The 11,614-nt window shown below is 38.8% G+C and overlaps 1 protein-coding gene across 1 annotated transcript; it reads right to left on the bottom strand.

The window, feature by feature from the left end:
• Positions 1–5,091: 5,091 nt before the first annotated feature.
• LOC145112192 (uncharacterized) lies at positions 5,092–5,792 on the bottom strand. Its single transcript, XM_079048393.1, has 2 exons — positions 5,469–5,792; positions 5,092–5,322 (listed from the first exon to the last, which is right to left on the bottom strand). Exons 1-2 carry the CDS (start codon positions 5,790–5,792, stop codon positions 5,092–5,094), a joined length of 555 nt encoding a protein of 184 aa, XP_078904519.1.
• Between the last annotated feature and the right edge of the window lie 5,822 nt (positions 5,793–11,614).

Below are 11,614 nucleotides of genomic sequence, written 5' to 3' on the forward strand. Positions count from 1 at the left end.
CATTTGAATCACTTCATGGATTTTATCATGAGTGATCATGAGACAATAATATCTTATATTCTTCAAACCTAGAGATATGAGTTGTTGACTATAAGTTGGATATACATTGATTGTACGAAAACGCATCAGTAACTTGGGGTTATAAAACGTGCCTTTGTGTATGATTCAACAAGTAGTTAGTACAAGCATATGAGTCAAAGTTTATCCATTCCTTTTACCCTTGGAGGGATAAAATCGATATCTGTGGGCCGCTCGATGATTTAGTGATGACACCCCTAAGTGCTTGGCCAAGCCTGGACTGATTTGATTTGTTCAATTAGTCAGTCGTCATAAATCGGAAATCGGGAAACAACAAATGGACAGCGAGAATGATTATAATCCATGTCTCAGTCCATATGATATCTAGAATGGAGGAATATATGATCCCTTATCTAATGGACATGTCATTTGACTAGGTCAGAGTTCGACAACAACTTTAAGAGCTACGAAGCTAAGATTGCTAGTCGGGATCTTGGAGCCATTCGCAATAATAGTTTTACACTTATCCAAGTGGGAGACTGTTGGATTAGATGTCTAAGCCCATAACTATTATTGGTATGTACTCGAACCGAGAGTAGCATGGTCCATTTGGGTTGCACTTCACCGAAACAATTTGTATGGATAATCTTTTGAGAATAATATGTCTATGGTTTATTAATATATTATAAGTTATAATATATTAATATGAAATCATATTATTTAATTAGTATTGGTCAAGAATTAATTTGGAATTAATTCTGTGATCAAAAGGAGACCAATTAAATATGGACTCTCATATATATAGAATGGGCCAATAATTATTTAGGAGGGGCTAAGCTTGCATGGATAGTCCATGGAGCTTTGAATCCGTGGATCCTATGTAAATGAAAGGTCATGGGTATTAGGGTTTACATGGATGTAACCCTAATCCACCATACTATATAAAGAGGTCCTTGGCACTTGAAATTGGAACTAGTGTATGAAGAAAGAGGGCATAGCCGATTTTGAACAAGTGTATACTATTCTCTCAAGCTTTCCAAGTTGATTTGGTGATTTTTGATTCCATTTGAGGCTTCCACACTATTGGGGCTAAGCTTTTAAAGGTTTAAGACTTCAAGCTTCATCAAAAGGTATGTCATTTAACTAGACTCTTGTAGTATAGTTGCTCCATAATATGCTAGTTAGGATGATGCTTTGGAATTTTGTATATTTGCATGTATAATAGTGAAAACAAAGATCCAAGGCACATAGGGTTGCATGCACACCATAGGAGTGTTAGAATGCTCAAAACTCATCAAACCCTTCATCATTGGCCGTGAACCCTTCATAGATTCAAACTAGGGTCGTGAACACTTTAAGTGTTCTTGGGCCGTGAACCACTCTAAGGCCGTGAACCCTCATTGTTTGGCCGTGATTAAGTTTCAGCCCCTATTTTCGGTTATAACACTTCATTGTAAGTGTTTCCAACTTCCTAAGGTTGTTTACTTTGCATGTTAGTAGTTGCATACACTAATTGTAGGCCTATATATGTTAACATATGCTAAATAGGATCAATTTGTGCTCGGGACTTCACTTGGCATACCAAGCATCCTATATCGAACTTTCATCCGAATCACTCACATCAGGTGAGTTCATACCCCTACAAATACACTTTTAAAATGCTTTTAAATGCTTTGAGGGGGGGGGGGGAATACAAGTAAAAAACAATACAAATGTGTTAACCATTTACGTGTGAAAACAGTAAACAAAAGGATTTCTTATACTCAAAAACTTGTTAAAACTCTTTTAAACTATTTTAGACTTCTTTTATATCAAAATCATATTCGTCTATTTATTTACGTATAAGTATGCTTTAACGGACTTAGGACTACTGCTAAATACCTTGACTCCTGTTCCTTGTTTGGTTGTGGGCTTAGGGTAGGATCACTAGTTCTACTGTCGGCTAAATCTTAGTTATGCTCATTAAATACATATATGAATATTAAACCCTTTTTTAAGGATCATACTTAACTTAGTTGCTTATGGTGAGTAATGGAGTCTTTTCTACAAATCAGAAACAGTCAAACAATCATACTAGTAAACTATAATAGGTATAGTTTAGAGGATTACTACTTACTATTTCTAGATCAGTGAAACATACATGAGTCAGTTCATACATACTATAACTAGAACAAGAAGGAACATACATACAATAACTAGAACAGGAAGGAACATACATACTATAACAATAACAGAAAAGAACATATATACTATAACAAGAGCAGAACAACTAGAATGTGAAACACTATTTCTTGGCATAGCAATATACTTGTTGTGTCATGTTTTGTAACCAGAGTCTCCTGGAGGGAGAGCGTGAGTTTGTGTATAGATCTATATGGGATTGACCATCCTACACCTTGCTGCTAGCTACAGTGGGACCTGCAGGTCTACGGGTGACAAATGTCATACCATTTTCGACGTCTGAAGAACGTCGTGTTTTATACTAGTCAATCAAGCATGGTTATAACCTAATCACATTTTTAACCTTAATTAACAAATTGGTTTTAAGGTAGTTAGTGCTTTAGTAGAGTATCTTTACACCACACTACTGTACATCTTCATTTTCCATTCATTCATATAGTGATATCCTCATATTGAGAAAAGCAAACTATTTTTCTAGTAAAGATAGTCATAAACTTGGAAAAACATACATTTTACGAGAGAACAAGCATACAAAACAGTTGAGTCTTGGTAGAAGACTACTTTTCATTTAAGTAGAAAATATAGGATTTTCTGGAACTTAATCTATCACTTTCTTAAAACTAAAGCAACAATAACTAATACTTATAAACTCACCGACTTAAATGTTGATCCTCTCTTTCAGAATAACTTGTATTCTCAAGTCACCAGTAGACAGGTACAGATGACCAGGTTTTTGAGAAGACAGAGCATATTCAAGACTCGTCTTTATTTTGTTGATTACATATTTTTGGTGTCTTACAACTTTACACAGAACACACTTGTATTAACTATATTACTATTACAATGGATGATGTTGTTGCTTGTTTTACTATTATCATTGTTATGATATTGTACATGACGTCCTCCGCCCTCGAACGTTTCCGCCGTTCTGGTTTGGGGGTGTGACATTACAAGGGTTACTCAGGTCAAAGCCAAAGTCAAAGTCAACCCCTTGGTCAAAGTCAACTCTGGGTCAAAGTCAATGTCTGGTTGACACTACTCGCCGAGTTGACCCAACAACTCGCCGAGTCCCCAAATCCTCAAAACACTAAAACCTCAATCCTACTCACCGAGTATTGCACGCACTCGCCGAGTTCTCCTTCATACAAAGTCGGGACCTTCTACAACTGACTCGCCGAGTTCATCCTTGAACTCATCGAGTCCTTCTTCATGCAAGAAGACACATTTAGTCATGGACTCGTCGAGCTCCTTATGAACTCGTCGAGTTCGCCTTCATGCAGTTGGGACTTGCCTTGAACTCGCCGAGTTCTGATCTTGAACTCGTCGAGTTCCATGATTTCCAGGTCCAGTTTCACGTCTATCTTGTTGAGTCCTATTCTAGACTCAACCAGTTCGATCCAAGCAGAAAAGGGTTGGGGAACCATACCCCGACTCGTCGAGTCCCAAGAACGACTCGCCGAGTCCCCCAAAGTCCATGTCCATATAGTTGATTTTAGCCGAGTTTAAGACATCCAAAACATAGATCTGACCTCCTAGGGTCCATAATACACGTAAAGTTACAAACTTGACGTTCATGCATGGGATATTTGGCTCAAATGGATCTAAAATGGAGTCTACAAGATGCATGGGGCTCTTATGGCAATAGAGTTGTCACCTTTATGCCATAAGAAACCCCAATGGTTCCAGATCTGAAGTCATACCCCTCTATAACCACAAAATCCAGAGAATGGCACTTCTAAGGCTTAGAAAAGGTAGAAATGAACCCTAGCTAGAGATCTAAGAGATAGATGGTCAAGGTTTCAACTTTATACCTCAAATGAGCTTGAAATGTGCCAAAACCTCTGGATCTTCTTGCTTCCTCTTGATCTCTCAAGCTTCCTTCTCCTTCTCAAACTTTAATTACATACAAATGGCACCAAAAAGCTCAAGAACACTCAATAAATGATTAGGGTTTCGAGTTAGGGCTTTTCTGGACTGGGAGGGACGATGGAGGCTGAGTTGGGACAAGATAAGGTGTTTAAATAGAGTGCAAACCCTAAATATTAGGGTTTCATCCAGACATTCCTACTCGCCGAATCGGGCTCCCCGACTCGTCGAGTAGGTTACTTAAAACCCGCGACCAAGAGTCTAGTCTACTCGACGAGTTGGTCCTCGAACTCGCCGAGTCCCAACGTAAAACATACATTTAATTAAATTTAAATACGTACCGGGAACCGGGTGTTACAGACATATTGTGTGGGTTGGGTTGAGGTTGTACTGCTCTGTGCTGTAGCCAACAAACCCTAGAGTATGGCATATATGAGCTGAGGGCCAGGAAGGGCATGCCAGACTCATACTAAGGGCTTAGTAGTATTCATTCCAAGGACTGACCAGGTCGGGGAGAAAGCCAGATAGAAGCTGTGGGCCGAGGGCAAGCCAAACTTATGTTGTGGGCTCAGGGGTAATCCAGTCTGTTAAGCTGTGTACCCATTACATGTTGTTATTATATTTGTGCTTTTACAGTAACTCACTAAGCTTTGGGATTACGATTTTGGATTGTATTTCAGGTACCTCAGAGGGTCACGGCAAGGCGAAGGCGTGATCGTGCACCTCCTCATGTTTTTGTTTTATGATTTTGGGATTTCTCTGATGTAAAACTTATTTTGAAAACAATGATGGTTTTGGGTTTGTTTAAAAAGTTTAAAATTTTCAAGAATTTTATGAATGTTACACATAACTTCATTAAGCACGAATGAACCATCTAAAATATTTCTGCCTTTAATAAATGCATACTGCACATCAATAACACAACCACCAATAACTTCACTTAATCGGTCAGAAAGCAATTTACCAATAATTTTATATTAGTAACCGATTAAGCTAATAGGCCTATAGTCAGACAAAAACTTAGCATTAGTAATTTTTAGGATCAAGGATAAAAAAAGAAGAATTGCACCCTTTAGGGAAGCACGGAGAGATAACAATATCTTCCATAGAATGAACAACATCATCTTCTATAATGTCCCAAAAAGCTTTACTAATAGCAAAACTAAAGCCATCGGGGCCCGACGCTCGATCACTGCCACAATCCCACACAGCCTTTTTAATTTCATCACGCAAAAAAGGAATTTCCAAACCAGGAGACTGAAGAAAAGAAATTCTATTAGGCATATCAACCCCACACCACAACCGAGATCCAGAAACAGGAGAAAAATGAGTTCTAAAATGATCAAAGAACTCAATTTTCACAAGGCCCGGATCATCAATTCAACTCCCATCTCGCATAACACCCTAATAGCCATCTGTCTCCTATTCTTTTTAAGAACGATGTGAATAAACTTCGAGTTTTCGTCACCTTTAGTTGCACGTCTAATCTTAGCCTTCTGCGCCACATCCACAACCTCAAGTTTATTAATTTCAACAAACTTGATAACTAAATCATTTTTACTGTCCACATCTTCTTTTGAAGAAACCCCCTTATCAATGAGACTATCCAAAGTCACCAAACGGATAGAATGGAACTCCTTATCCGCCTGAAGTCTAACACGATTGGAGGAGTTCCAAAGCCTAATGACATTCTTCAAAATTTTTAGCTTCTTTTTGAAAGCTATCATGCTATTATACTCTAAAATATCAGCTTGATTCCAGGACTTAATCATCAGGTCTCGAAAATTATCCATCAACAACCAAGAATTAAAGAACCGAAAAGGTACGGGACCATAATCAACACTCTTTTGACAAAAAGAATAAGTCTATGGTATAGAATGAACTTTTCCTGAACCAAAGATTGAGAATTTGGGAAAGAGTCAAAAAGAGAACTAGTGACCAGAAAGCGATCAAGCTTACTTATTTTTTGCGCCCATCTATCCGACCACGTGATAGAAAACCACTAAGGAAAACATCAACAAAATCAGCATCTTTGATAAAATCATTAAAAAAACCAATCTGTCTTTTATTGAAGATCGAACCAAAACGTTCCGAGGCATCCCTAACCTCATTAAAATTTCCCAATAAAATCGAAGCAACATTCCACATCCTCAAAGTAAACAATAACTTAGATCATAATTCTCTCTTTTCCGCTAGCGATTGAGGAGTATACACCGAGATAAACATCAAGGTAAATTAAGAGGCACCCACACCCCTTCAATAGCATCAAAAAAATTCTGAACTAAAAACTTTGGTCTTTTGGAACAAGAGCTTATTTCAAATACAAAGAATGCCTCCAAAACGACCTCTAGAAGAACTAGAAGCAAAGTAAAAAAAAGATATTACTTGTAACACTCGTTTCAGGTATCAATTTCTTTTTAGAATTTTAGGGTTTTAGATTGGAACTCGACGAGTTGGGGAGCTCCAACTCGTCGAGTAGAGGTCACTTGTGGGACGCTGGATTTAGGACATACTCGACGAGTTGGAAGGCCGAACTCGACGAATAGGCACTGTAAAGGAAAACCCTAAATTTTAGGGTTTGCACCCTATATAATCTCCTTAAAACCTTGAGGCTGACCTTCCATCAGCCTCCAAACCCTAAGAACGTCAGTGCTAAACCCTAATCTCCATTTTTTCTCGTATTGTGAGTTAGAGTGACTTGTGGAGATTAAGAAGAAGAAGATAGTGAGAAGAAGGAGAAGATCCAACAAACATATCCCTCACTCTTGAGCTTGACCATCTTGTGGACTATTGTAAGCATTCAAGATTCTATTTTTATCTTAGAGTATGGCTAGATCTTGAGTTTACTCTTTATTTCCTATCATTCTTGTTGAGTGCATGCATGGGGTTTATAAAGTTTGCAACTTTATGAATCTCCAGGGCAAAATGGTCCCATGGTGGGCTAGATCTAGCTTTTAGTCAAGGATGGATGCCATGCAGGGATTTTAGGGCATATTTTCCCTCTTTCGCCTTTTTGACGTAAAGACATGCATTGGACATGCATGTCCATAAAGTCTCCATCTTTGGAACATTTTGAGGATTAGAACCTCTTCTGGAAAGAAGGGATTCCAGATCCCTAGAGTCTTGAACCATATGGCTAAGCTTTTGAGCCTTCCAACCTTTGTTAAGGGTTTTAAAGCATACAGAGTGGTTATAGGGGATAAAGTTGGAAACTTTATCCTCCTAGACACCTTTAGAATTCAGATCTAAGCCCTAGAGTCCCTACAATCAATGTATCATCCGAATAAGAAAATAGGGGGAAACTCTACGAGTTTCTCTGGCAACTCGACGAGTCGGATTGGGTTTCCCCGTCTACTGGATATGAGTGAACTCAACGAGTTGATGGGACAACTCAGTGAGTTGGCTAAGGTTTGTCCCAGTTTTCTGGACTCTGAAGGAACTCGACGAGTTGCTAGATGGACTCGACGAGTTGGGGGTCAACATGGACTGTTGAGCTTAACCGTTGACATGGGCTTTGACCAAGGTTGGCCAACTTTGACCATAAGGGTATTTCTGGTATTTCGGGATTTTGACAAGCTAGTCACATGATGATTGTAGGCGGTTGAGTTGGAGCTACGCGTTGGGACTTATCTGATCTTATTTCACCAGTTCAACATTTTTGAGAGGTGTGTGTCCTCACCATACCGATGGGTCGAAGGCACCAAGGCCGATCCATTCTATGATATGTGGTACACTAGTTGCAGTAGTGTTATGTGGCGTGTTAGCTGGTTATGTGCTAGGAGGTATGCTAGTTGTATATATGGTATACTTGTATGGAAGACCATGGGAGATCCCATGACACTTGGATGTAAGACCATGTGGGGAGCCCATGGCTTTCCTATTAAAGACCATGGGAGATCCCATGACACCTGGATGTAAGACCATGTGGAGAGCCCATGGCTTTCCTATTAAAGACCATGGGGGAACCCATGACACTTAGGTGTAAGACCATGTGGGGAGCCCATGACATCCTGGAGTAAGACCCTGGGGGGAGCCCATGACATCCCTATATGTTGTATGCATGGCTTATATGGTTTATGTAGCTTTTATAGCTAATATGGATTATGCGATTATGTGGATTGTGTGGGGTATGCTCTGGGGAACTCACTAAGCATTAGCTTACAGTTTGTTGATTTGTTTCAGGTACTTTTGAGCCCAAGGGCAAGGGCAAGGCTTGATGGCGCGACATGCACTCTCCGACATTTGATTTGATGGGACACTCTGATGTTTGAAATAAAACGTTAATGTTATGAATTTGAAAACAATTGTTCTTGAGATTTTGTGGCTTATTAGAAATGATTTGACTACTTAAAAATGAAAATTTTCTTTTGAAAATTGGGTCGTTACATTACCCCACACTTGGCGAACCACCCAAAACGCCAAATGCACCAACTTAGTCTCTTGAATTTCAAGGAAATTAACATTATGCTTAAAACATAATTTATATAACCATCTACACTTTTCAAGATCCCCGAGGCCTTGAACATTGATAGAAATTGCATTCATTGATAACCCAACATTTCTCCATTCCCAAAAATAATTCCGTCAAGCGAATTTTCACACCTGGTCATGTCCCATCCAAGGGTATTGCCCAAAACAATAGTAGATTCCAAGTGCTCAATAGAAGAAAAACATGTCTTCATTTTATTATCACTTTTCTTAATTTGGCCATCTTGCTTCAATTTCACAATTTCTAAACTATTAAGACAACCCGAATCATGACAACTATGACCTGAATTAGGGGAGTATGCATCAGCTCCTAGATCATCCGAATCAATATCACCACCATCACACAAGTTCTCAAAACTAGGAGGAGCGGATACTGAAGACCTATCATCCGGAGGGGTAAAACCCAGGGGAAATACAGGATCAGAAAGGTGATCAGAAGGCAAAACAGCATAATCATTAGGCATGGAATCATTAACAATAGGAGGCACAACCATCGGAGTACCAACATTAAGAGAAGGAGATTTTTGATCCATCAAATATGCAAGCCCAAATGGATCCACATCATTACAATCCATTTTTTTCTTTAAAAATCAGAAACAATAGGCTTTACCCCTTCAATAACATCCCTAACAAATGGAAGAGGAGTTTCAATATAAAAGAACCCTCCTCTTCATTCTGATCTAAGTTTGGAACAAAATAATCCAACGAGTCATCATCTAAATCATCATCAACTTGCTTATCAACAGCCGAATCCTTATCAAGTTCTTGATTATTAACATCATAAAACTTAGGAACCCAAGCTTTCAATTCACGAACACAGATACAATATTCTACTCCAAACAACTTAACAAAGGAAGTTTCAAAAACAAGTTGAGAATGAGAAGTTTTAACACCCAGACGCATAGAGCATCAGTTATAAACACCAGTGCAATCCAATGAAATAAGCTCACCCTACTTGTTAGCAATATGCTTGAATGTATCATCATTCCAAAATAAGAACACCTTCTACTTCCAAACACATTATCCTATCTTCAACATAGAAATCTTCGTGCCATGGTTTTAATTCAGAAAATCAAGAATTGATTCCCGAGTGAACAAGAAACAATTCCCTGGAACGTTTACATGAGAATTGAAAAAGAACCCAATAACCACCCAAGTACACTAACTCCACATCTAAGAATCCCTCGCCATGACACATAATACGAGAATTACAAATAACTCTAAATTATTTATAAAATCCTAGAAGTGCTAACGGAAATGAATGACTATTACCACCATCAGAAGGCACTGAAGAAGGTGATGGAATCACCTGCGGGTACACATCCTTAGCAACAATTGCATGATGACATGTTAAAACCTTCGCATAAGAAGACTTAGCCACAGAAGCCCTATTACCAGGTTGATCAAAAAACAGGTTTTTTGACAGCCATAGGTTTACCACCAACATGTGAGAATCTAGCTAAATTTGCATGCACAATCAAACTACCAATCCGAATACTACAAAGAGATTTCACAAGATTCACTTGATCAACAACCCTGATGAATCTAACAAAAGCAAACATTTGACCCAACTTATTCTTTTTCTTAGTAATAAAAACATCGACAACCAAACCAACTTGAGCACAAGTGTTCCATAATTCCCGAACAGAAAAATGGGAAGGGAAGTTAGAAACGTAAACCGAAATTGCCAATTTCACGTCCGGTGAGAGTGCTAGTGTCTCTCGTTAATATCGCCATGGAACGATTTTTTCTTTCTTTTGTGAGACTGCCAAATATTGTTCCAAAGATGACTTCAAGTTGTCCATTTTGGTTGTTAGTTGGTTGATGTCATCCGAACCACTTGCCGCCGCTTTTACCTTTCACTTGGCTCGGTCTCTTCCCATGGGACGGGTGGCTATTGAAACCTTAAAAGGCTCCTCCTCATTGAGGTCAATCTCGACATGCGCATCAGACGATTGACTATGCATCGCTTCAGATGTTTTGGTTCTTTTAGAAGAACCATCCGTAAAGGTTTATTAAGCGTCGACCTCTTGCCATTTTTTTGAGAATTTCAAAATATTCCAAACATGTAGAAATTTGAAATTGGCCCCTTTCTGATTCCGTTACACTTCAATAGCTTTTTGCAAAATAGTTTCGTCGTCTGCACCACTTTTCCATTGTCGTTTGACACTCGAAAACACCCCATTAAACTCCATCCCCACTTTGTTGACATTTCTCCACTTCAAATAAATTTGGTCTTTTTTCCAGTACTCTCGAAGATTCATCTCTGTGAGAAAACGCCATGTAATTTTCCTAAAAAAAATTGGACAATCTTGGCTGTTTCTGACCACCGAATCTTCAGAAACATCCACCCACACGCGAGTTAACACCTTTTCTTCGGCCGATGTCCATTTCTTCGGAGCTGCCCTTCCATTTTTTTGGTTGTGGTCGATTGTCTTCCGACTCTGATGCCGTTTCGGGGACGACTTTGGGTTCCCCTTGAGTTTGGAATTGGGGTTTGGAAATTCATTAGGGAGTCAAGAAGATCGTCAAATGGGTTGAATTCATTTTCCATTTGGGATGAGACTTGGGATGAGAAGTTCATTTGAGGTTGGCTTTGAAATTGAGGTTGGTTTTGGTATTGATGTTAGTTTTAGGCATGAAATGGGTAGTAAACACCACCAAAGTGTAAATTTGGAGGTGAATAAATAGGTCGATCGCTTTGGCTTTGAACGGAATTTGGTGAAGAAAGTGAGATCGGGTTTGTCTTTTGGCTGTTTTTTTTGGTATTTTTTTTGATCTTTTGGGTTGGAAAGGAGAAGCCATTTTTTTCACAAAAATTATGTTATTTGAGTGAAAAAAAATGAAGAATGTGAAGTGGGATGAGAAATGGTATGTAAAGGTATTTATGTAGGGTAAAAAATGAGATTTTTTTAAATTTTTTTTAAAAAACGGTAATTTGACCAACTCTAACGTTAAAAAAAAATTCAATTCCTGTAACCACCTTTTCTCTCTCATCGGTGCATTTCCGCCGAGTCGAGCTCGGCATGCCGAGTAGGGATGAGCGTGGGAAGGAAGCGGT

Source organism: Lactuca virosa, chromosome 5 (assembly GCF_052849685.1).
Source record: "Lactuca virosa cultivar CGN04683 chromosome 5, Lactuca_virosa_CGN04683_v6, whole genome shotgun sequence".
NCBI lineage: Eukaryota > Viridiplantae > Streptophyta > Magnoliopsida > Asterales > Asteraceae > Lactuca > Lactuca virosa.